Here is a 27,859-nt window from a genome sequence, read left to right on the forward strand (position 1 = left end):
TTACTCGTTTCATGGCTGTTTTAATGTTGAAACTGAAATAGTAAGTATAATACATAGTAGTAGACACTAATAGTAGTTCTTAAAGTGGGTGGGGGCAGGGCTAATTTCTGTTGTTTTTTCATAAAGGAACAAACTAAATAAGGACAACTTCGTTTGACGGGCCAAATAAAATAACTCTAGCGCATTTCAATAAAGGGACAAGGGTAAGCTGTTAATCCCCCTTATCTTTATAGTAGTAATTGATGCGCATACCAAGATTCTGAAGATGTTGGATTGCTTCGTCTCTATACAGCCTGGTTTTTACTAGCGATACAAGCATAAACGACAAACGCTATTAAGTAACCCCTTTATATTTGGGTAGTACAAAATATGCGGCCATCTGTCCTTGCGTATGTCGCTAGTGAAAACCAGTCCATAAGGAGGGAAGGCTGTTTGCATGTGTAGGATACTTTACAGCACGAACGAATAAAGGAAAATAATCATGCAGGTATTTGTGACAGTCCACAAAACTGTGTTAAAAGGGTCTAGCCTTCACATGTCTGTTTTGGCTTCAGTTCTTGCACGATGCTGAGTAGTTTGATGGCTGGTCCCAGCTTTAGACCCATGTATGACATGATCATGTCACGGTTCAACAGAAGCAACGCCCTGCCATCTATTTCCTGTCCAAGACACAAATTTAAAACAATATTTGGCTGAAATCCATCATCACGACATGCTAAAAAGCCGACTATTCACCAAATTGAACAACCCTTCAGAATGAATGTCTTAGTTACAACCAACGACCAAGGAATATATATATATATATAATCGTATTCAATTCGATCACGTTACAGATTAATTGGCTATAACAGATCACGTGACATTCACCAGAATTCCAGTGACGATAGCAAATCACGTGACAATTTCAAAGAAGATATTAATTGGCTACGATAGATCACGTGACAAAATGTCAAGAAGATATTCAGTGGCTATTCAGTGATACATGTTGACTATCAAAGCTATTTGCACATTGAACGATATCACATGCTTTACTTGACTTACATGTATTTTAAACAGTGAGGTATAATCAGCGAGTTCTGTATTTTCCATGTATTTAATGACCTCATCGACTGTCCACGTCTTGGCTGGTGAAGTCGAACAAACCTGAGGGGGACTTTCATCTATAATGGATGGCGTTAGTGATTACGACGAGATAGCAATGTTGACATTATGTTGACTACCTTCCACTCTCCTGAGAATACGAATCTTCAGTGAAAGAGTTAAATCTATAAGTTATGGTTTTCTCAAGCATTACTAGTAAACCACCTCCCGGGTGGCTCAGTTGGTTCGGCACGAACTATGGCTCAGATAACTATGTAAAATGAAGGTCCCGTCTCACTCAGAGACGTCAAACATAGAGGGCCACAAATCTATCAGTGCTAAGTTGGCAACTGTCACCTGTCAAACTCTCTATTTAAAGGCGATTATCATCATCATGATCATTATCATTATTATTGAAAGAAAAGAAATAAAACTAAAACTGGTTTATTAGTATATGTAATAGGACTCCAATAATTGGATGAGGAAAATTCCAAGGACTGCGACCAAATTGGGTGAGGCCGTAGGCCGAGTTCAATTTGGCAGTCAGAGGAATTTTTCGAGTCTAATTATTTCTTGATTGGGGAGCATGAAATCCCATTACCTATTAATTATATAGATGCCTAATTAATCCCATATCAACAAGACCTGTCCAATTAAGAAAATAATTACCTTATTTCAAACAGTTACCTATATGGGATTAATGAGAAGCTGTATAATTAATAGTGTAATACAAAATGCACATAAAATAACTAGCAAATACTTACCGATTTCCTGGACACATAGTTTAAGAGTCTTGCTCGGCAGGGCTTCGCTCGCTTCTGTAGAAGGCCGCTTTGCTCTGCCTTTTGAAACTGTTTAAGAGAGGGGGAAATAAACAATTCTAAGGTTGGCTTTATATGTGTATGTATACGGCCTTTAAATGTGATAGGATACATACAAAGAGAGTAGGGGCAATTGTGGTATGAATAGAGCCAACAATCTTCATTCATGCTTTTTCTAGAGCATGCTACTTAAAAAACCACATAAATGACCGATTCTTATAATGGTTTTGCATTGAGCATCGCACCTGTTTTGCAAGCAAAAGTTCGTGTCAACAAGTGTGTACCATTGCATGCAATAAAATCATGCTCTTACCTAAGGAAACGTGAGCGTTTTTCAATGAACTCTATGATATCGAGGTTTTGCTCAAGCTTCTTTGTTTATGCTTTTGTTTCAAACATCCTACTAAAGCGCTTGCACCAGCAAAATTGAATGCACCACCTGCAACGTATGCCGGAGATGGCGCACAAAGAAAAAAAGAGAAAAGAATAAAAATAAAAATACCCGATGTTCTCTGACATTTGTTGCACCCGCCGTTGATTTGACTGCTTGACATAAAGTTTTCGCAGCACCGTAAATCCTCAATGAACCTGTCCAACACTTTCCAGAAGATACGTACACGGTCTATGGTCTGTAACATACAGCTCAATTTCTGCCCATTACCGCGGGCTACTATACATGTTTTACCAGTACCAGGCCTTAGAAAGCCGAATACAGTGGGCTGGTTGTACGAGCAATCGACTATCCCCTGTAAACATGGTTTGAGAACATCTGAGATGCGACCACGCCAGTAGGGCGGTAACAATCGGGACACTTTCTCGGGATCCAAGAATTGACCGATTTTACAGCCGTGGTTGACATACACGCATACAGTAGGGAATGACAGGCGATTCAAGTGAGACTGCCGGACTTCTAAGTAAGAAGAACTCGTGGATGTCGTATTAGAATCTTGTGCTGGTGATGTGAGATGAGGTGATGAGGATGCGGATGAAGTTGTGTGGGTTCGGGCGGACCTGTTTCCGGTTGCTTCTTCTGGTTCTTTTGAAGTTTTTGTTCTGCAAAGTTAAGAATGCAGATACCTTAGAAATATACATGTTATTCACCGAGCAGTAGGTTTCGAATATCCGTTTTCACAGTTTTCTAAAAATAGCCATATTTTTTGAATTTGTGGTCGGCAGTGATATCGAAATTAATCTTACCTGGTAGCGCTTTGCATTTTGGACCATTTTTTCGAATTACCTGTTGTTGAAGAAAAGAAATAATTATTGCAATAAAAAAACAACAGAACAAGAAACCCCTTAACCAACCATCCAAACAACAACGAACCTAAATTAAAAACCAACCACGCCTTATTTCTAATTGTTTGATGTCGGGTTTGAATTAGTTTTGATGGAAAATCTGTCCCGGGTTTTGAATTCTGCATTTATACTAACAGGGGAGAGCGGGGCTGAATTCAAAACCCGGGAAAGGCTATCCATCAAAATTCAAACCCTCCATCAAACATTAAAAATAGGGACGTGCTTGGATTTACATTGAAATTTTAGACCTCGGGCCGCCTCGAATTTCAATGCATTTTAACCTTTATATAACAGCCAACCAAAATTCCGTTGGTATGTTAGTATGTAAAAGAAGTTAGTACCCCCCCCCCCCCCCCCCCCTCAAATGTGACCTGGTTTCTTACCAGGAGGTTGCAAGGGATGCCCACTTAATGCACACCAGCCAACAGGGAAGATATTTCGAGAGTCAAATCTACACCAAAAGTCTGATCCAAGGTAACCATCAAAGTCCACACGTATCTTTTCTCCCTCTACCTTCCCCACAGTAGCTACACAGATCAGGGCAGGATTCTTTGGGTCCATGGCTTCTAGTTTCAATCCTGGATAAAACTTGTTCTTCTCAGGGCCATCGGGTTCCTTCAAAAATTATGACAGCTGGTGAGCGGATTGATGGATTGACACTGTAGTCGTGTGTATGTGAAATGGGCTAAACACATTGAGTCATCTGCTGCTCATAAAGAGCTATCGGAGCATGTAGTTCTAAGGTGTGAAAATGTAGAGAGAAAGAAATAGTGGAAGACTGAGATAAATAAAGGAGGAAAGAAAAAAGAATGAAAGAATGAAAAGAAAAAAGTACGAAAGAAAGAAAGAAAAAGAATGAAAGAAAAAAATGGAAGGAAGGATGGAAGCAAGCAAGCAAGCAAGCAAGCAACAAGGAAGCAAGGAAGGAAGCAAGGAAGGAATAAGGAAGAAAGCAAGGAAGCAAGGAAGCAAGCAAGCAAGCAAGCAAGCAAGCAAGCAAGCAAGCAAGCAAGCAAGCAAGCAAGGAAGCAAGGAAGCAAGGAAGCAAGGAAGCAAGGAAGCAAGGAAGCAAGCAAGCAAGCAAGCAAGGAAGCAAGGAAGCAAGGAAGCAAGGAAGCAAGGAAGCAAGGAAGCAAGGAAGCAAGGAAGCAAGGAAGCAAGGAAGCAAGGAAGCAAGGAAGCAAGGAAGCAAGGATGAATGGATGGATGGAAGTCTCTAATCTATTATTAAGAAAAGAACGACAGTATCAACATTTACTATTTAGTTTGAAACGGCGCGGCTAACCAGTACCTAAGATGTTAATGTAAATTTGATTATTTTTGAGCTATTAACCAAGGATAATAAGACAAAAGACAAGAGAATGAAAAAGTTCAATCGCTTCATCTAAAAAGTGAAGACTCACTTTACCTTTTTAAAAATTCTGGCAGGAGCGATAATTGATTCAGGTGAATGAGAAGACAAGGTTTTTGCAAGAAACGTTTGATATCGACCAACATCTTTACGAAAACCTGGAAGAGCATTAAAGGAGATTATGACAGGTCTGATAATATAATTTATTACACATTTAGGGTCGATATTCGTGAAATAAAGTTGTGAATAAAAACATATCAGTGAAGTGATACGATATAACTACAAATAATAATCTGCCTAAAAATAAAAATCTGCATATGCGCATTACGGTGCAAAGCCCTTTGGCTGCAATTAACTCTGCTCATGTGCAGTAACATTGCATTTGTCAAGATGGTACGCTTCCCTGTGACTTGGTATGTTTGATAAATAGCAAAAACATCAAAGCACAAAGAAAAAAAACCAATAATTTTAATTAAAAAAATAAATCAAAAAAATTCAAAATTAATTCACCTATAGGGGGTTGAAGTATAACCTCGTTCGCCTCACACCATCCTACAGGGTGTATCTCGGTAGAGTCCACTATGTGCCAGACATCATTAGACTTGTCCGTGCCATCAAAACGGCATCTGATACGCGGTCCAAATGTCGCTACAACAGTAGCCAGACAAGTACATTTTATGATACGAGGATCTGATACTTCTAACTTCATTCCTGGCTTGAAGCCATTGTGTGGCGGGGTTGCACTCTGGAATATCATCATACAGGCCATAAATAATGATGGGTGTATGCAATACATAACGATTGCGTCTACATCACAGATGTGCAATTAACATATAGATGCATATCTAATACACGATTTCCTCAAATGCACGTATTATTTGCGCTTACATCGCAGAGCTACAATTAAACACATAGAGACCTTACATGCACGTATTGATTGCGCTTACATCGAAGAGCTACAATTAAACACAGAGACCTTACATGCACGTATTGATTGCGCTTACATCGCAGATATACAATTAAACACATAGAGACCTCACATGCATGCAGATGCGCAATTAACACAGAGGCATAGCTTAAATTGTAAAAACTGCCTGGTTGAAACAACCAACAAAGATGGTTATAAAAAATTGAATGGTTATTACAACTAATTTGTTATTGGTTGATAAAATGACCAATATCAATATGGTCGCCATTACCAGATTCATTTTGGGTAAAAACAACCTCAAATTTGGTTGATAAAATGAACAATATCAATATGGTCGTTATTACCAGATTCATTTTGGTAAAAAAAACAACCTACATACTTATAACCGATCGAAACAGCCGTTTCAAACTATTTCTTATTGGTTGATAAAATAACCAATAAGGTTATTAATACTGCAACCAAACAAAACGGACGCTCTAACCGACTGATGATGGCTGTAACCCAAAGTAAATCGTTCATGTCAAACATTACTATCATGGTGGTTGTAACCCAAAGTGAGTCGTTCATAACAACCAATATTTCAACCATTTTAATACGCCCCTGACGTATTGATTGCGTCTGCATTGCAGATGCTCAACTATAACACAGAGGCATAGCTTATACACAAATGTCCTCACATGCATGCACGTATTGATTAAGTCCTACCTGCTTGAAGAAAGACCATGGAGCGCCTTTAGACCCAGTCTCCCTCAGGTACTGCTCCCAGTCAAACAATGGCCACGAAAAGGAAGCAAACTCTGAGCAAAGTAGACAAAAAATGGGTCATCATTAGTGAAATTCAGGTGTTTTTTTTATTTATCTAACGTAGATTTTAAGATTTTTTGAAATTCAACCTTATGAAAAGTCCCGTGCATTATTTCAGGGTTTTGTCCTCTTAAAGCTTAAAACATATATTGTTCTTCAATATAATTTTGACCTTATGACCAGTATATTTTTCCACAATATACTGGACCTAAACCGGAGTTTTTTGGACGGTATATTGATGATTGTATTGGTGCTACTTCTTGTTCTCGTAATGACTTAGATTCTTTCATCTCTTTTGTTAACTCTTTTCACCCTGCCTTAGACTTTACGTGGGAGGTTAGTGAAACATCAGTCACTTTCCTTGACATCTTGCTTAGTGTTAATGACGACCGTCTTAGCACTAGTGTCCATTACAAACCTACTGACTCTCATTCTTATTTACTCTACTCGTCTTCTCATCCTAAGCACACTCTTAACGCTATTCCGTTCTCGCAATTTTTTCGTCTTCGTCGTTTCTGTAGTGATGATCTTGATTTTTCTGTTAAATGTTCTGAGATGCGTTCCTTCTTCCTTAAGCGTAATTATCCTGCTCATGTAATTGATCGCGCCATTCGTAAAGTTTCTACTATTGATCGTACCACCGCTCTCACTCCTCACACTCGTCCCTCTAATGATCGCATTCCTTTCACTCTTACGTATCATCCTATTAACATTTCCATTAAACCCATTGTTAACCGCAACTTTTCTCTGCTTGACTCTGATACTCGCACTTCTGCTATTTTCAACAACCGCCCCCTTTTTTCCTATAAACGTGATCGTAATCTTCGTTCTTTCTTGGTCAAGGGAGTTCTTCTCTCTAACAAAGAACCTGGTACTTTTCGCTGTTCTCGTAAACGTTGTTATACTTGTCCTCACATAGCCTCTCACACTTCTGTTGTCGGTCCTAAATCAACTGTTAAAATCACTGACCATTTTGTTTGTACCACTTCTAATGTTGTATATTGTATTAAATGTACCCGCTGTAATCTTTTGTATGTGGGCGAGACTGGCCGCCGTCTTGGTGATCGCATTTGCAATCATCTTTATGATATTCGCAATGACGATCCCACCAAACCAGTTTCCCGCCATTTTAATCTAGCTAACCATTCTCTTTCTGACTTCATTGTTTTCGGTCTTTCTTTGATTAACGGCAACAATGATTGTCGCAAGACCAAAGAAATGCGGCTTATTCACCTATTGGGCACTCTTAGTCCCAAAGGGATTAATGAACGCTTTACTTTCAACTAACCTTTTCTTTTGTCTTTTGATTGTTTGTTTTTGTTTCCTTGCCTACCTTGCTCTCATTGGTTTCTTTTCTTATTCTATCATATATACACTCCTTTCTACCACTTCTTTCTCTTTTACTCCGACGAAGGACTAGCGTCCGAAACGTCAGTAAGCTTTTTCATCTTTTCGCGGTGTATAATTTACCTTTTCATCATTACTGTATAATTTTGAAGGTTAATTAGCGGTCTTTGCGCGCGTGGACATCGTGGGCTTAAATCGAACGATCAGGGTACAGTCTGAATCTTGAGACAAAAAACGTTTTGCCGCAAAAACGTGCAAATGACGCCGAATAACCGGTCAGCTTTTTTTGAATAGGCTGATGTCTTATCTCAATTGTTGAGATCCAGACTTATATGTATTTTCATTTCTGGATTTCAAAGCTAACAAAGGTTTTTGAATTGCTTCCAGTGGTGGTCAAACACTAGATAATTCTATCAATGACGAATAGTACACACGACAAAGGAAATGACGTCAAGTGAAACCCAGCAATTCCTAGTTGTCTAGCTTATCTCATCAGTTAATTCGACTACTCATAATCATTGTGCCGCCCAGTGGAGACTTACTTTTTCTTTTTGTATCACGCAGTTGTCGGATTCTCTCCTGTATAGCCTTGATGTTCGCATTTCTCACATCGATACTCAGAGCTGCTTTCTCGAAACACTCTTCACTACAGATGCCACGGCACTCCAGAACACGAGTATCCTCTCTGAAGGTGAAGTTCTTTAGCTGAGTGCTTTTCTTACACCAGGTACATGGACGGTTATTTTGGTTTAGCTGCAGCATGTCAAAAAGGAACAAATATTATGGTACAGAGGGTGCTGTGCCATGATGGTGGCGTTGTCGTGCCGAAAATAGGGACGTTAAGCTGCAGGACGGCAACGTGGGCGACAACGTCGGCGAAATTGAGGCGCTTCAACCTTCTATTGTATTATCATTTCGTGTTTACCTAGTATTTACTCAATAAGCACCCCCGTTTTAGAGTGAAATGACGTCTTTTGAGAACGCTTTACTTATTGTAACGAAAATCAGCAAAGATAAGCTTTTGGCGTAGCCGTTCTATTTAGTACGTAAAAATAGGACATTTCCCGTCTTATTCTCAGCATAAGACGGCAATGATGCACAGTATTTCGTACATTCTAACGAGTGTCTATTGAATAGCGCAATTAGTGCTATCGTATGTTTGCCGTCGTCGTTGCCGTCCTGCAGTTTAGGCCCCGTCCACACGTATCTGCAAATTTTTGTATCCGCAAATTATTTTTTTGCGGATACGAAAATGTTCGCGTCCACACGCAGCGTATTCGAATCATTTTCACCGTCCACACGCATCCGTTTTCGTAAAATTTGCGGATACGGACACAAAAATTTGCGGACACGTGTGGACGCAACCCGCAACCCCAAAAAAAAATTGCGGATACAAAAATTTGCGGATACGTGTGGACGAGGCCTTAAGGTCCCTAATGCGTGGGCAAGGGGTGGGGTTGGGTTGCTTTGAATTTTACTCAAAACATCAATGCTATGAAAGAACCTTTTTCTGATCGGTTGATTGGCTTTAATTTGCTTTTAATCGTGATGCGCACTCGTGGTATTAATCCACTTCATCAATCAAATAATCAATTACGTGAATCGAGGTGCTTCTAACTATACTTTCAGCTTTGCAAATTGGCTTCAGGACGTGCGCTCAACGGTAAGACATAAAGGATTTGTTCACAGGAAGCCCAATTTAGATAAAAAGAAAAGTTAAAATAAAATTGTGCAAAAATCGACTTTAATTATTATTTTATTATTTGAGAGATAAATTTGGTTTACATGTATTACAGAAATCAAAGGCCCTATGTGAAATGAGGCGCGAGAGGGACAGGTATTTGAGGTCAAGATAGTGCCCTATATAACACAAATAAATAACTGTAGTAATTACCTCCCAGTCTTGGATAAATGCTGTATTTGACCAGTGAACAGCAAATAGATGGATAACTACATACCTGATAACTGTACTGTAAATAAGAAGACAATTTCTTCACGACAGGTGCAGTAGACATGCTAGATGTAGCAGTAGTAGTACTACTCTGGACGCTTTTCGAATCACTTGATGAAGTCCGAGACCTTTGCGTTGTGATTGGTTGTTTTTTCTGAAACAATATAGGAATATGACGATGACATATAGGGCGAAATAAAAGATACTAGTCAACGTGTAATAGTCAAATACACACAAACGAAAACAATGGAATTAGCTCTACTAAAGTGTATTAGTATTAATGACTTCACTCTAAGCCTTAGTTCAAACGTCAAAATTCACGAGCCGAACCTAATTGAAACAATGGATAACGTGGCAGTCTTCTTTGATGTCATTAGGTTCGGCTCATGTGAAGTTCGTCTGAGCCTTTTTAGGGGCTGTTTATATGGAGGCGAGCCAGCCCTGTAATCCTTTGCGTTCATATGGGGAAACGGGGTGGCTCACTTGCCGAGATCTCGGTTTAAAGGCCCCGAGATTTTGGCAAGCAGGATGAAAAAGTCTTATATAAACGAGCTAGCCCAGTTAGCCGGGCTGAGTTTCTTTGTTTATTCAAATGCACACGAGGCTGGATGATCGCATAACTGATTTCATCCCTTTAAGCGGGATGAATTTTCCCATATAAACGCAATGAATAATTCATCTCTGCAAAAAGGCTCGCTTCCATATAAACAGCCCATTAGAATCATATTTAGACTCCTTGACTACCCGGCTTTTCCATAGAACCATTCTCTATTTTCCCGTTTAAAAGGTTAATCGTACATCCAAATCTTTTATGTGATCGGCTAGGAATGCCATATTGCCACTAAATTTTGCGGTCACTTAATTTCGCGCAAATGGAAGACGCATATTTCGCGAGACTCACTGTGCTAACACAGTAATGGGTCTACTTCAAAAAAGTTAACCAATCACGACGTAAAGTGAAAACAATGGAATCAATTTAAGTCAATTGAATGAAGCCTACATATATGAGAAAACTTTTAGATGTTATCAACATCCGTGGGAAAAGAGAGCTCGTGATTGGCTGATGTCAATACGATACTGATTTTGCTCTCTCCTGATTGGATAAAGATTTTTAAATCTTAAATTTAGTTCAAGTTAAGCGTGGTTAACACGAGCAACGAGGGCAAACACGTGAAACGCAAATTCAAGACATTTGAGATACGCAAGCGCAGTAGTGCTTGTTTACATCAATAATATTTTGTCTTGCGTTTGCGTTGCTGTAATTCACACGTAATATTGCTTTCAATTGCATTTGAGTTGGTAGCGTAAATCAGGTTTAAGTGTGTCCCCACTGTAAATTTCGCCATTCTAGCAAATACGTTGTGTTAAAGATATACGTGCTTCTTGTAGACATGTATATTATATTTTAGTCAAAAGAAAGAAAGAAAATATGCAACAGTTGAGAATGAGAGCCGTCGACAAAACGGCTATGCGCGCTGTTATTGGCTGAAACAAAATTCAACGCTCAGCTGATAACCTAATGAACATTATTAGTAAATAACAATAATAAAATAACACTGTCACGTTATAACCACGTAGACGTACGTTAAAGTCAATAACAGGGTTTTATACAAGCGCATTAATTTTTTCGCTTATTTTCGCGGTAACATTTTCCGAAGTCGAAAATTTGTACCAATACGGTATATCCCCCAAAAGACATGGAATGTTACAAGAGGTACCAACTCAAAATCTCTACAAAAAAAACTCTAGTCAGTTCTACGCTTGCCTTTTTGGAAAACTGTGTACGTTCATCTTAGTAATAATGATAAAATGAAGTATATTTCGTAATAGCCGTAGAAAAAAATTTTTTTACAAACGTTTCGAGACCTGTCTCTCTTCCATTTTAAAATTACCCACTCAGTTCTACGTCTGGTTTCCAGAAAAAAAAGAAAAAAACGGGGGGGGGGGGGGGGGGGAAATCGAATTTTTGTGGAGGGAGTAACCTAGCTAGCTCCTTGTTGAATTAAAAGGAGGTTCATGAATTTCTTACCGAGTGAAAGGGGGAAGGCTACAACCATTTTAACAAAATTAACTGCAAATCCCCCGTCCCTACCCCGACCTCCCTCAAAAAAAATATATACGTACCTTCCCCAAATTTTCTTTTTTTAAAAATACAATTGTTACAACTCAGTGTATAATATACAACCTAAAAGTCTTTCCTGGTCACAAAGCTCGCGGCATATTTTCCTTTTCCAAAAGCGTTTTTAGCTTGGGCGTAATATTTTCCCGTTTCAGACCACGTGTCATTCCCTAGAGTATCCTTTCTCTGTTTAAAGGCTGCGCATGAGAAGACACATGAAAATGCATATACAACTTAAACAAAGAAACTTATTCTCAAGGGAATGACACGTGGACTGAAATACAACCAAGCTGAAAGTATCTGTCACCTTCCCAGGCAGATATCCTGAACAGGCTTTGCACCATCACGTGACAACAGCCATGTTATTAGATGGCAGGAACAATTTACATGAGAAATAATTCAATTCCCGAGATCAAAGGGATTTTATATTTCTGCCACCTAATCACAGGCAGTCCAAGCTGTATCATGGGCGTCGGCACGTGATGGTGCAAAACCTCTATACCCAGTATTAGAATAAAAGCAATAAAAAATTCAGTATCACACAAAATGAATATATATTCGAAAATTAAATTTTCGTTGTCATTGTACAATTGTATGAAAACTTATCTAGACGGTGACAGTTTTTTACATCTGTCCGCGATGCTGGTTACGTGTTGCCGGTTTTATATACAAAGATTTTTTCTGTCTAGCTAGTCTCGTAATATATTCAAAGCAGAGTATGCAATTAACCTTCTTAAGTTGTGCCGATTGAAATTGATGTGATTGCATGAATTATAATTTTTGTACCTTTTGATTGGTTAGTCTTATGCACTAGTCAATTAAAACCCCCGACCCCCGCGGCTAGCGGGGCACTGAACGGGGACGTGACGCGTTTTTGATGTGCTTTTAAGAGCATGATTGCACAAGAATTTGGAGTGGGCGTGAAATGTGTTTCTCGTTGACTACTAAACCAAAAAAACGGGACCACAATAGCGGAGGTTTTAACAGTGAATGGGCCCCCGATTACTGGGGAAAATGTCTGATTTTAACACCACTCAAATGTTAAAATCCCCGGTATTTCGCGGGGGTCGGGGGGTGGAGGTTTCAATTGACTAGTGCATTAGCGAAAGCCATTACGCTGTTACGCTCAAAAATTTTAAGTAATGGCAGTTTTACAAAGGAAGTAAAATTCGATGTGCAATTCAAGAATAAAAAGAAATAAACTATAAACCATTAGTTTCTGTTTTATATCTTAAACTCAAAAGATTTTGCTGCATGGGAACTTTGAAAACCAAAATATAAAAGATCAAGAAAAGGCTCACTCACACTGAGGTTCGACGCAAAGTAGCACGCGAGTATGAAAAACAGTACAATACCCTAATTACCAGGTACACCTCAATTAAAAGTCACGTGTGCTACATAGACCTCGTTCTTATGAATCCAGGGTAACGCAATGACAGATCTAAAAATTAGTAATATGGACACGATCAGGAATTACAGAAATAAGACCATTGATCACGTTTCATGCGAAAACTTCTCACCGCCCCTGATTTTCCATAATCTTCTTTCAGAAGATTGCCAAGTCTTCGTCTCGACACTAGGTACTGAAGTGTTTGAACACTCGTATTCACAACAATGGAAGTTATCGTTTCCTCATTACAGGAAATCTGTGCCAAGACTTGACGAGACTGTCGACAAGGTTTTATTCTAGCAAAGGAAACCCAATGTTTTAGATTTGTTCTTATCTGTTCAGCACATATTAAACTATGAATCATATGATCAAGATTACAACATATCACACAAGTACTGCGTGTTTTCCAAGACCTTTCTTGGCCCTCCACATGTTAATAAACTGTATGTAATCTCGTTGATCTTCGTCTTGCTGGCCGTTATCGTATCTTAATTTCACCTTTTGGAGCTTTTTGTAGCATTTATCGCAGATCGGGAGGTGAATCATGTGATCAGGCAGATTTCGGAATAAACTTGGGTAGCGAGACCTGAAAATCGGTCGACTAGGGTCTTTGTTTTCGTGGAGAATTCTCTCGCAAACGAAACAAACATTAGTCGTATAGGAAGAGCAAGACTTGGTGGTAATGTCAATACCGGTCCATACTTTGATATGCGCCACATAGTCTCGCTCCTCGTCTGGTACATTGGCTTGGATGTATCTATCGCGCTGCCGATTTAGACGATCAAAACAGGTGTGACATACTTTGAAATGACCAACATTATCAGCAACATCGACGAATAGAGATGGAAACTTGCTTCGTCTTAGTTTTCCCTGACGTGAAGATTTGCTAACCGATATGGAGCAGACATAGCACTTGTAAGACTCATGGTTGTCTGGACTTTCTTCTGTGCTCTCTGTGCCTTCAGACGCCTCTTCTTCTTCAAGTGAAGAGTCAGGAGGTATTGATTCATCAGTATTTTTTCCCTCCTTAATACTCGGCTGTAGTCGGCCGTCACTATCCTGTGCGGTGTCAGTGGTTGTTACGGTAACCTCCTTAGCAACAATATTGCTCACACATACACTGTCTCCTAGTACATAACTCGGAGATGTTCCAGTGCCGTCTTTATCTTCCAGTTTACAGTCGATGACCTTGAATGTAGCCCTGCTTTGGTTCTCAGGGATAATGTTGGTCCTTGGCTCCACCGTGTTTACAAGGGTATGGTAACACTTGGCACAAACTGCAGCTTGATATAACCAATCAGGTTGACCATTAAATAAATGAGGATATTGCACACGAAAAACAACCTCGGGTTTCTGCAGGAAATACTCCGAACACGTGATACAGTTCCAGAATTTGAATGTCATTGCACTTTTATTCTGGTTTACGACCAATGGAAGATTGGCAACCACGCAGTACAGTCCGCGAACCGCCGGGGGAACAGCATAGAAGTGAGGGGCCTGGGAAGACAGAGAACAGAGGCTTCAGTTTGTGATAAAAAGAAACAAACAAACGAGTGGATTCATTAATTTCTTACAACTATTTTCAACGTCCTAAAAAAGCTAAGTAAAGGTCGCAGTGTGCGCTATTTCTATCAAGGTTCAAACATTCAGTTTAATATTCAAAGTTTGACTTCCATCTTGCTTTGTAACTTGCATTAATGAAACGAACGTTGCAAATTTAAAATCTGAGATCGGATTAAAATCTATTTAGTTCTTCACGCGGATTCGTTCAAAGCCTAAATCATTTTTACAGTTGTGGCTACCATTTTAAATTAATCTCATATTCTCTTGGTGTAGTGTGATGTTTAAAGTTCTATCACAAATAAACATTTTGTTGTTTTGGGGTAAAGGTTGGGATTGAAATTTATAACGTTAGTTTCATTAGTGCAAGCTTCAAAGCGAGATGGAAACCAAGCTTCGAATAATAAAATGAATCTTTGAACCTTGGTAGGAGGAACGCATGAGCTGGTTCGACTGTAATGAATCCAATTGCACAAAAATAAATCAGTGTAAGCTAAATCCGCGTCAAACAGTGAACAATATTCACAAGTTTCAGGATTCCTATACAGTATAGTGCAGTGTTTTTAAACATCCAAAATTTACTTAGTGTGACTGCATAATCAGAGTTTCTGAGTTGAAAGAGTAACTGAAAATAGTGATTATACCGCACCCAAACTGAAACCTCTGAACCCTGACACCTAGAATGTCTATGAGAAAGAAATGGATAAGGAAATAGAATAACAAAACACAAGAAAGCAAATGGGAAGAAATACAAGATATACAATAAAAATGAAAGAAATGTTCTTGTTGAAAAACGAACCCTATAATAGATGATGGTTTATGTCTATTTAGTTTATATATCATTAATAAAAATAGGGATGAGAATAAAGACATTTAAATTTTTACTTTCTTAGCCACCTTTGATCATTATTAAAGTTACTGCATACACTTATTTCAATAAAGTTAGTCACCTGAAAAGCTATAAAGCTGAGGCCGACAAGGATTATGGGTAGATTCATTTTACACGTTCAACCGCTTGATAACTGTTCATGGACTTGCGAATCTTTTACCGGTTACAATCTCACCTCTTCTGAGCATCATCGAGCTGCAATTTGTATTAAAAAAGCTTTGTATATGTATGCTTTTTTGATATGAAAAGTTTCCCATGATGCTCAGTCATCTCAGCTTTCTAGGTTTTTGGTGACTAACTTTATTGAAATAAGTGTATAAAAAAGAAAATTTTATGAAGAAATAAAAATACTCTAACAAAATTCCACCGACCCTTCCCCTCTCATAAACAAGAAACCAAAACCAAAACAGCCCAGAAATGAACAGGCAACACACTAATTTTAAATTACAAAAATTAAACCAAAATCAAAATTGTCATGTATTTTACTCAAATATTTCCTTATTCCCATTCAGCTAGTGGAGGTAAACTGTTGATGTGATGTACATACAGTAATGTATAACATGGAGTTATTGTCATACTCACCAGTGCTGGTTGTACTACTGTTGACTGGCTCACAGAAGTGGCAGTAGATGGAGTACTTGACTGTATAACCTTGTTTGGTTCAGTTGCTGGAGGGTCTGGAGATACCTGTTAGTAATTAGAGCAAAAAAGAATGGTCGTGTATGATACTAAAAAACAATCCTTTTTACTTTGAAGAAAAATAATCAAACCACTCTTCGGCGAACTCATAGATACTAGTTTCAGTTTTCAGAGATTGGGTTTCCTGTGCTTTTCTTATGCTTGTTAACAGGTTGTTAAATTCCCAGTCTAACTGGTAAAATGAGCAATTATCCTTTAACTTTCCTTTCAATTTCTACTTTGTTTAAATCTTTGTTATTTTGGTGAGTTTTGAAGCGAAATCTGTAATTAACTAATTGTTTGAGCAGTAATCAGTTGAAGAATTTAAGAAGAAAATACGAAAGACGACTTTAATGACTTTGCACAATCTGGCTTTTGATTTGTTTGTTTGTTTGTTTTTGTTTGTTTGTTTGTTTGTTCCTGAAGAGTGTCCTTTGCTATGGATCATTCCACGTAAGAGACTTCAAAATGAATATAAGATTTGAAGTGTATAAATGACCAGCAGCCTGTCATGTATTTCAAAGCACTAAATAGCTGGCAGTTATAATTATTTAAAAAAATCCAGATTAATCCATGCATTCACACGAACCAAACTCTCCCATCATGATTAAGAAGTGACAAGTGACTCCTAAGGACATTTTCCCGGATGGGGGGGAATGATGCACTAAATTTTTCTTTAATATGATCATCGTTATAATCTTATTAAACGCTGTCCTGTCTTTTTTAAAACCGGCGTTGATAGCCGGGGTTGGTTTTAATAACTTTTTTAATTTATGCGTACTTTTTAGGGGCCATTTTAAAAATTGACCGCCGATCACCCCTACCACCTGAACAAAGGGAGTACCCCTCCTCCCCCCCAGGGCTATTTTATCTATCAAATTTTTGAATTTTTGGCTTGGATGACCACATAAATGGCGGTCCCGTCCTTAATTAACCAGAGGCGTTAAAAGAGGACCACGATTTGATCAGTTTAATAATTACTGTCAAGTGTTATTCTCTATAAACAAAGTTAATTATTATCATTACTGACATAACTATCAAGAGATCAATGCTGATCAGAAGATAAGCCATATCTGTCAGTTACTGTCAAATGTCAGTTTATTGAAGTATTTGGTATTTTTCTTTTTGCATAATAAATTCAACCAATTCAATATATAAAAAACTGGAGACCATCATTTCCACTTAAAGAATACATTATTTTGTATACTGTAGATAAATAAAAAAACCTTAGCAATTTATGGCTCTAATATATTAAATTTCAACTCACAAAATTGGAATCTGATGTGGTAGATGGTAATGAAGCAACTATTTTGGTACATTAGACCAGATTTTAGTTTTTATCAAACTTGCAAGATTGGTCGAAAAGCAAAACTATGTTGTGGATTGATGCCCGATGTACAGAAGTATTTATCTACTTTTTATTGAGACTTGTATTATTATATTATGTATTTCATTACATTATCTATTTATATCCAAATTGTGTATTCAATTTTTCTCTGTTTTCATCGTTTCTAACAATTCTATTCTTATATTTTCTATGCAGTTATATATTTACTGAATTACTTTCTCAATGCCATTACTAAAAAGTATCTTTCAAATGACTTGAGCCTAACTAGGAAAACTCCCCAGTTTATTTCGGCTCTAGGCATAAATTACATGTATCGTAAAATAATAATTACCTTGTAATATGTAAATGTAAAGATAGTTCATTTTTGTAAATATAATTAATTGTAATAATTGTGCAAAAATAAAATTGAATTGAATCGAAACTTGCTATAAAAGAATAATTATTGCAGCCTTAAGGGAATTATAGGAATAAGCCTTTTCATAGTTTAAGAATCGATTCCACTGCGCATGCGATTTTATCCCGAATTTCTTACCTTCTTTTGTTTAATTAAGAACAAAAGAAGGCTTAGACAAAAGAAGGTGAGAAATTCGGGATTAAATCGCTTGTGCAGTGGAATTGATTCTTAAACTGTGAAAAGGCTTATAGACTGAGATCTGAGACCGAGATAAATAAATAAATTATAAAATTTTGATTGCTTCTTTCACGAAACCCCTCTTTTGGATAAAAATTATCTTAGTGCTAGAAAAACCCATGACTTCAAAGTACATGCAAACAATATGCTGATAAATAGCTGGTATAAAAACTTATGGAATGAATGTGCTTTCCCATTACCATGGCAGAGATGTACCCAAGCAAGAATGGCTTAAAAGCTTGCATGCTGTGATTAATTTAACTAATTAAACAGAGGAATTCACAGTATATATAACCTGATCTATAATATTACTTACATTAGCTGCAGCTACATCATTTTGTTGTCGTATGATGTCACTTACACTTGTATTTCCTAGAACACAATAACAGTGTATATTATAAGTGTACATTTTGATGCAGTTAAATGCTGTTTTGTGTTGTGAGAAAATATAAAAGACATGCAAGATAGTAAGTTCAATAATATGGGATGAGATTGGAGCTACCATGAAAGCCATATTAGAAGCACTAAACAGGGATCATGGTAGTGCATAATATGTAGTTCAAGCATTTTGTTGTGGATGCAAATTAATTTTAGGAAGCCCTCGTCAACACAAATGAAGTGAGTCCTTAGATGCAATTGAATTTTTGAAAAATGCTTCTTTTGGTTCTGTTTAACCAATAACAATGCATGGTAGCAAAGAGCATGAAATGTGATCCCTGTTTTCTATTAAGAGAGGTATGTCAGCAAAAATTAAACATATGCCAGCAACAGTTGCAAAATTAAATTTACTCATAATTTGACATTAGGGCCACCTTGTGACAACGTAAACCATGGTAAGCGTACGCGTCGGTTAATAAGTTAATGAGTACTTGGTTATTTAGGGGATATGGATTAACTTATTAACCGACGCGTACGCTTACGTAAGCGGTCATGAGGCAGGTATAGGATACAGTAGTTTGTTACATACGATTGGACCATTGGTCACAGCAGTATTTTTGGCGTATATAGACGGGAAAACTGAATAAATCAAGCCAGCACATAACAGAACAGTTGAGTAACAGTTTAAACAGTTTCTAACGGCTAAAAAACACCAACATAATGGAGTCTAACGGCTAAAAGACCACCAATTTTTGCCCTAGCGCCCTTGACTGAATAAAAGCAAAATCGATTTTTCGGCTGTTGCCAGAAAATTTCAATTTAGATTTTTGCTGACATCTTTTATTAAGGTGACTGGCTACTTTTGGAATTAAATGGATGCCTATGCAGAAGTTTTTAAAGCAAAAATTCCTTCATCAGAAGTGATCAGGAAAAAAAAAACTCCTAAGACCATATGTGAGCCCCTTGTGTGAGGGCATGTTTGAGCCCTGTACAGCTACCTTTTCCTTAGCTCTTTCAAATTTTGATTTCTTTTTATAAAGTTTTCTCTTTAGTTCTTAACATTTAAAAAACACTCATTACTTTTCAGAACTAGATATGTTATGGCAAGCATGGGTGGCGTATTGGTGTGAGCGCTTGCCTCTCATCAATGTGACCCGAGTTGAGTCCCACCAGGTTCGGTGTTGTATACCAGCAGAGTTATTTGTTGCTTCTCTCCTGTGCTTCGAAGGTTTTCCAGGTTCTCCGGTTTTCCTCCCTCTGCAAAAATCAACTCCTAAATTCCAATTTGATAACGGAATGAGGGCCACAGGTTTGTTAGCCACTGGCTATTAAGTGCTACCCTCATGAAAAAGGACGTTTTTTTTTCTTTTCTTTTTCCAACCTATTTAAGAAGGACAATATTTGCCCTAAGATATTGGTGTAATGAACTGTTTAACAATCAGCTCCTTCGGCAAAATGAAGCTACATCCAAACTGGTTTCTAATGGCATTTGGAACGTCCTGAAAACTACCAGTATTATCAAACTAAAAAGAGGTAATTGTGGCAGAAATCTGAAGAACCAAATGACAAAAATTCATCCTGTTAAACCAAGAAGTTTTGTTAAACCAACGAGTTCACAAACAAGAATCTTTGGAGCTTACAAAGTTCTCTATGTTCCTTCACAACTTTAGTGAATCATTCTTTGAAGACTGACTAGCTAGCTAACTTATCTACTACATCCAAAAATTAGTTATTTCCAACAGACAGTGAAGAAATCTGTGATAATATCTCATTAGGCCTCAATCTCCCAAGGAAACGTCTATGCTTCACGTCATAAGATTCCTTTGCAGCCAAAAATCAAAAGAATCCAATATTTTTGGGTTTGTCAAACCGTTTAACAATTATTAACTGACAACTGGCTCCAAATTGATGAATAAGCCCTGAAGCATATTGGGAATTGGATACACAGAAACCAGAAACCACCTAAATCATGATAAAATTAAGTTCCTTGCCACCAGGTTTACAAGACCAAAACATCAAACTTGCATTCACTGAACAATGAAATAATTGACTCTAAGCTTATAAAACCAGTAGCTTAACATAAGTTGGTGTAATAATCGATAAGAACTTTTAAGTTTAAAAACTGGACCACTCATATTAGATTGGTAACTTGATTAAGAAATTTAATAGTAGATTGGCTCTTCTACGAAGAATCAAATATCTTTTGCCACTCTATCTATGCAAGTAAACGTTTTCATAATAGTTTAATTCAACCTCTAACTGATGATGAGATCGTTGTTTAGCAATACCATAGTAATTTCATCTTAGATTAGATTTCGAAGCCCAACTGAAAATTATCTCATTAAATAAACATGTTTATTATTATCATCATTATTATCATTATTATTATTGTATAATAGGGGAGTCAGGATGGCTTGGTGTTAAAAGCTCACCTCTCACCTCTGTGGTCCGGGGTTCAAATCCCAGCCACCCCAAGGGTTTTTCTGGTCCACCCTCATCTCAAAATCAACTCTAACTAATTCAAACTGGTTAGAGCTGTGCTCCGGGGTCATACATGGACTGTATAGCAGCTGCCAGAGGCACCTTCACATGCTTTCAGTTTGACCCCGTTGAGCTGCGCCATTGCTGTACTTGTGGTGGTGATAATTAAGCAATGACAAGTTATTTTCATATTTATCTAGAGCGCAAATGATATACCCGTCTAATTAGTTAAAACATGTGAGCCATGACGGGTAAACTAGTGCATGTGTGCTACTCAAGATCATGCATTTTTAAATATTTTTAAACACACTTACAAAAACTGAAACAATATTTTATTGTACATGCTTTTCCTTCGTATAATTTGACATGTTCGCATATTCGTATCTATTCATTTGCGTATTCGAGTTGTTACTCTAGTAAACGCCCGTGCCCTTGTCATGCCTCACCGAATTCCTATGTGTTGTCTAATTAAGCGCTAACTATCTCCTATTTCATCCTAACTATTTCACAGGTATATTATTTGCACTCTATTATTATTATTATTATTATATTATCATCATCATCATAGTTCTTTAGACTCTATAATTGCACATATGCCATCTAGTGAATCATTCTACAATACTACATGGGTATTCTTGACAAAAAGACAAATGCATTGATTTGTCATTATTTCATCCTTTCAGTGCCCTTAAAAATTCTACATGCATGTAAAAATCTGTTTCATGTGTAAGAAAAATAAACTTAATTTCTAAAGAAATAACATAGACTCTTAGAAATTTTTTTTAATTAACCTTATGACAAGCATAAAACCCTATGCAAATTTTAGGGTTTTGAAATCTTGAAGTTTAAAATGTGTATGGTTCTTCAATAAAATCATTTATTCTGCAATTTTTGAGGGCAAACACATGGTGGCTCAAATTAAACTTTGAAAGTAGACAGTCACCTTAGATCTTTACTGGCAGGATTTTTTCGGCTTTATTTTTTTCTAAATAAAGTCATCTAGATGTTTATGATAGAAAGTGGAGTGCTGCATGTCATAAATAGAGGATATTACATGGGCGCGCGGAGATACGAAATTTATCTTTGAGTGTTGAAAAGATCTCTCACGAGTGAGCGCAGCGAACGAGTGAGAGATTTTCAACACGAGAAGATAAATTGCGTATCTCCAAGCGCCCATGTAATATTCTGTTTATCATATGATTATCAATGAAGTGTGTTTTGGCTTTTTCAGGCAATTCTTTCCGTGTATTTTTGAATAGCCATCGCAATGGTGTTATTTTCACACGTGAAAATAACATGTTATTTTCACGTGTGAAGATATCAATTTTTCGAAATAGAGAAAAATAGATATTTCATTGGTAATTATATAATAATATAAATTTAATATAAAAATAGTAATTTGAGAAATATTGAGCTCCAAGCGAGTGTCATTGCGAATTTTGGTGGCTGACTCTGGCAATTATTATCAAGTTCTTTGATAGCTACAGCAATCAAAGTTCAACAAACCTTCAACTTTAACAATGATGGGAGTATCACTTGGTGAGTCTTCTGATACAGGTAGAACAATCGGTGGAGTGGTTGACATGGAAACTGATGTCATAGCCACAGGAGCTGATGACTTCCCAGCTGTAGTCATGACAAGCCTATGTGTAGCTGCAGTAGATGTTGTACCTTTAAGTTCATCAGCACCACTTGGGACCTTGATATCCAGACTATCTACTGATTCACTGGTGATTTCCTCATCATACCCAAACATGCCGAGAAGTTCATTCATAGTTGTTTTTGCATAATCCTGAATCAAAGATAAGAAAGAATAATGTCAGCTTTAAATTATACTGAAGGGGCAGATTGGTCCTGTTTCCTAAAAATCATGCATTTCTATTGGCTGCCATGATAGAATAAAAAGTATAATAACATAAATGAAAATGTGTTGACTCACTACTCGTTGGTTTTCTTAGAGCTTAACCAACTTGTTAAAATTTATTCCAAATTGTACTCAAAGCCATATGATTTCCTATACAAATAGCTTGACTTTTAAAACCCTTGGTTTTAAATCATTAGCTTTGAATTTCCAATTAGAGGTTGTTAACTAACCAATCTGCCCGCCTGCCTGTCTGCCTGCCTGTCCGTTTTATCTGCCTGCTTGAAACACTTGATACCACTAGCCAAATGGCCGAAGTAGACAGCAAACAAGACGCTCTTGGTGCGTGCACTGGGTTGCCCAATGTGCTGGAGCTTATTTAACACCTAATTTTTGTTATGTACAGCTATTTGGGAGGAGGGGGTACGTTGGAACATTTTAGGTGTATTTTTCTTTGAGAACTTGCGAACACATTATCTTATTTTTCTCAAGTCAAATTTATTCAAAAACATAATGTACACCTTTTGAACATGATTTTTCAATAAAAATGTACCGCTTTGGTACATATTTTAACCAGCAAGTGGAATGACACTAGATTAGTAAAACTATAGATGTGGTTTTGTAACAAGAGAAAATAGCGTTGTGTTACTGCCACCACTAAGTTTTAATAGGCTCCATCTAAAATCACACTGACAACAACTAACTTGACCCCAAGGCTCGTGGCATCTGATGAAACAATGAATTTTTCTTTCAAGAACAGTGTATAGGCCAAATAAGCAACATAAATGTGTTTAGAAATATGTTTAAATCCTGTTTAAATGGTTATTTGCTTTTCGCTAACCGTTCTTAAGTTCTCTATCTCTCTATATCGCTATTATTAATTATATTCTTCAAATATTGCCTTTTTAAATATCCAAACCAGTGAAGTGGAATTGTGAAAGTTGGTTAGTAAAAGATTTCAAAACTTAGAGAAAAGTATTTACGGCCAAAGTTAGCAGCTGTGATTACCACGTGAAATTTAACGATATATTCATATATATCACTTATAAACTAAAAACTGAAAGCTATATTTTCATTGAGGCTCTACTAACCCACGCCATTGAAGCCAGTATACTGCCGACTGAGTAGCTTTATTACAGTGTGACATGCCGTACCGTAGTCACTTGAACAAATTTTTGATGAATTTTTGACATATTCGTGACATATTTTTGACGAGTTTGATGTGTGTAATTTGTCCCACCTTTGTTTCCGATCAATTTTGTATAGCCACGGACTTGGGAAATAACTTTCGTAAGTGCTAATAATTGCTAAATTTATTGAATTAATTTTACTAGTAAATACAATCCGATAAACACAGCAGTTTTATCGGGGTTCAGTTTGCAAATATGAGTTTTTTTTAAAAATCTACATTTTAAAATCAGATGCTTAACTTTGCCATAACAGAAATGGCGGGATTTACGATGGAAGAACACTTCCTACAATGTTCCGAGAAAGAATATTGGATCTTCACCACAAAGCTTGGAGCAGGACAGAGACAGATCTCTTGAGAAGTAAGAGCGAGTCTTAGATATGTTCAAAACATAATCAGCCGACATAATGAAGCAAATACATCTCAAAGACATCTGCATAGTGAATACTCTACTCCTAAAGTCACAAACGATGCATTGGAATATATAGAAGTTCAAAAACTCATGAAACCCTCCGTATACTAAGTATGGAACCGAGATAAGATACAGACTACTTTTTAGTGTTGTCCACTCTGGTGATTTACCCTATGTATCGCAAATAAACAAAGTTATCCATAAAAAGCTGGTTAGCCACACTTTCCTAGGCATGTCTGACTCCGCTTTAGTCTCCGCCTCTCAAAACAAACTCATACGTGATTGGTTGCATTAAATAAAAATATGTCACGAATATGTCAAAAATTCATCAAAAATTTGTTCAAGTGACTATGGTACGGCACGTCACACTGTAATACCAATAAATACCTGAATTACAATCCTAGAAATCTTCTTTTACTGCTCAATTATATTACTTCTAAAGCCTGGAATTACATCCTCAGCTGCTAAGCCAATCTATGAGCCATTTATCTATGAACATGTCATTCAAATACATATATGTGTACTATCTAATTGCACAACAATGCACATTTCGCGAGAAGGAGACTACAAAAAAAAAACAGAGGCATTTTACAACTGGGCTGCCACAGGCAATCCAGTAATAAAACAAGAGAATTTCAGGGTATTCTCTACTTTCACATCGCCATAATGCCTTGGGTCTTTGGGGGGTAACCAATCAAAAAACTGTCCCAAATTGAAAGGTTTCTTAATTGAATTGATACTATACCTGCATTTATCTGTACAATACTGTTTATCAGTTTATTCCAAGTTATTTTTGCGTGTACAGATCATCAAGAGCTTTGGTCTTACAGAAAATATATTGACTTACGAAAAAATGTTTAAAATTTACCTTTTACCTCTTCAAGCTTCTATCTTTTTCTGTTTTTTACTTCTTCATTTTATTTTTGGATACCAAATAAGGTATTTTCAACATTGTCTGATCAGCCTTCAATAAAAGAAGTGGGTTTTTACCCTCTGGTTACCCCCAAAGATGTAAAGTATTATGGGATATGAGAGTAGAGAATGCACGTAAAAACAGATTTACCAAATACAAAAGATGGCATGGCATTAAAGTTCACATACCTAAAGATTTCTTATCAGGCTGTTTTTCGTCATTTTTTTAGTGATATAAGAATTGTGTTACTTGTATTGGGATATTGCATAAATACCATTAAGACATTAAGATCCCTGTGGAATTCCCTGCTGTTCATGACTTACCCCTTTAGAATACAAGTGAAATTGGGGTCCTCAACCCAGCACAGCACACAAAAAACACAAAAACAACCCTGACCCCCAAAGAATTCTAGCACAAAAATGCTCCCAACCCCTGAAGAATTCCATCTCCCCAACCCCTGAAGAATCCCAAAATCCCAAAGTGGTGGGGGGAGGGGGGGTTGGACGGGGGTATGAAAAATTCATGCAATAGCCCATTTGCCAGTCATTAAATTCAAAAATTTAATTTACAAGTTTTTACGTTTTTACAAGTTAAGGCCGGTTTAGATGGTACAATTTTCGCCTATAACTATCGCATACCACACACTTGCGCGCCTGTCGTAGGCGAGTTGTAGGCTTGATTAACACACTAGGACTCCAGTTGTAGGATGCCGTGAGCGTGTTGTATCAGATGATTGTAGGCGAAAATCGTACCGTCTAAACCGGCCTTTAGACAGTTTATACTGGTGCTAGCTACTACAGTAACTTTTATATTTCATTCATATTCAAGTAAAAGATAAGTTTAGAAAATTTTCTGGCCATATCTTCATAATCTTGCTAGGAAAGAAAAGAAATGAGTCAATTGTCTGGGCAAACAGGCACATACAGTACTAGAATTTTGGAAAACTAATCAATTTACATGCAAGAAAGAAAAAATACAAGGTTAGGATTAGCTGTTAAGCTGATAAAGACACGCTCAATACTAGTAAAAATTCATTTATTTATGGTACTATCCGATCTTCTTGAGAACCTATCAAATGAATGAATTGTAAAAAAAAAGAATTTTTGAATGAAATTATGATGGAAAGATGATAAAAAGTGAAGGAAAATTTGAAAGTAAAAAAGGGCTTGTGAGTTTAAAATAAAAACATAAAAAGTTCAATAATACTAATAACATAGAATAAAAGAACAGCATAAGGTTTTGCGTAAAGCTGACAACAAAAGAACAACACTTTTTTCAGTTTTGAACTTTGTAACAATTCAATAATGACTAAAATTTTACTAGAGTAATCCCGACATATTATTCTACCTTTGGACACTGCATATTTACGCTAGTAAACTCGATTTCTAATCATTAAGAAAGTTTTAGTTAAGGATAAACCAAGGATTCAAGAATCGCCACCTAAATGAGCAAGTGTCCTAACATTCAGCATGAAAAGTTCTTCAATCTAGCTCGTAAACAAAACAACATACTTGTAAGCTGCATCTGTCCTTCAAGCATTTCACCTCCTATTGTCACCCCTTCTTAACTAGTAACTCACTTTTATTTCTTCTTTGAAGTTCTCTTCGCCGTTTCTAGAGGTATTTTCGTCTTCAGTAAGCATGTTGCCTTCTCTTTCAGCCATGATGAAAAACACGAGTTTCGCGCCTTCAACAGATTCCAAGATGGCTGCCAATGCGAGAAGATAGAAGTGATTTGGTCACAGCAAAAATACCTCTTAGGGCCAGATGCTTTAAGTGCAGATCAGGTCCCCCGTGTCGTTGAGCTGTCAGTGCAGATGAATACTGCCTTATCTCTCGTAGTGGTTATCAAACGGATGGGATAGCTACGATAGAGTGCTGTGGTTGGTGTTGCTTGTTGGTAGACAACAGATAAAACAAGTCAGCTACCAAACAATTCAATCATAATTAAATTAAGATTCCTCCAGTCTGTACGAAAACTTGATTTTACACCTCTCAAGGCAATAAAATGAACTGTTTACGTATTAGGACAGAGATAAATGAACAGGAGAAAAGCCTAAAATTGCGCCAAAGTGAAGAGGCTCAAGACTAAAATCTCCCAACCCATTAGAAACGCGTGACAAAACTATTCCTACTGGGGGTAGGCTAAAATATGAATTGAAAGAGCGCCAAAATGGGACACTATTCAATCATCCTTTTTTCAGCTGTCGGCTTGAATATTATCGTTTGGTCTCTACGAAGGAACGAAAATAGTCAAAAAGAGAAAGAAGAGCAATATATTCAGGACTTTAAAGAATGTTGGTTTTACTCTTCCCCGTGTAGAATGATCGATTCATTGATGTGTTCGAGGTCCTGCCATTTTAGATAAGGCGCAGCCAAAATGGCGAACGATTCGCAATCAGCGTAAGACACTGCAAGATCCACCAATAGCGA

The 27,859-nt window shown here is 37.2% G+C and overlaps 1 protein-coding gene across 1 annotated transcript; it reads right to left on the reverse strand.

Annotated features, from left to right (window-relative positions):
• On the reverse strand, positions 1-27,679 carry LOC116294590 (polycomb protein SCMH1). Its single transcript, XM_031702221.2, has 15 exons — positions 27,007-27,679; positions 22,559-22,844; positions 18,510-18,565; positions 16,119-16,223; positions 9,586-9,732; positions 8,170-8,380; positions 6,182-6,273; positions 5,059-5,293; positions 4,606-4,706; positions 3,581-3,812; positions 3,099-3,138; positions 2,404-2,954; positions 1,845-1,931; positions 1,042-1,160; positions 1-659 (listed from the first exon to the last, which is right to left on the reverse strand). The coding sequence occupies exons 1-15, from the start codon at positions 27,088-27,090 to the stop codon at positions 525-527; spliced, it is 2,481 nt and encodes an 826-aa protein (XP_031558081.2). The 5' UTR covers positions 27,091-27,679; the 3' UTR covers positions 1-524.
• Between the last annotated feature and the right edge of the window lie 180 nt (positions 27,680-27,859).

The sequence above is a fragment of the Actinia tenebrosa genome, unplaced genomic scaffold (assembly GCF_029948245.1).
Source record: "Actinia tenebrosa isolate PJP-AT-01 unplaced genomic scaffold, QUT_ActTen_1.0 PGA_scaffold5__44_contigs__length_20552954, whole genome shotgun sequence".
NCBI classification, from domain to species: domain Eukaryota; kingdom Metazoa; phylum Cnidaria; class Anthozoa; order Actiniaria; family Actiniidae; genus Actinia; species Actinia tenebrosa.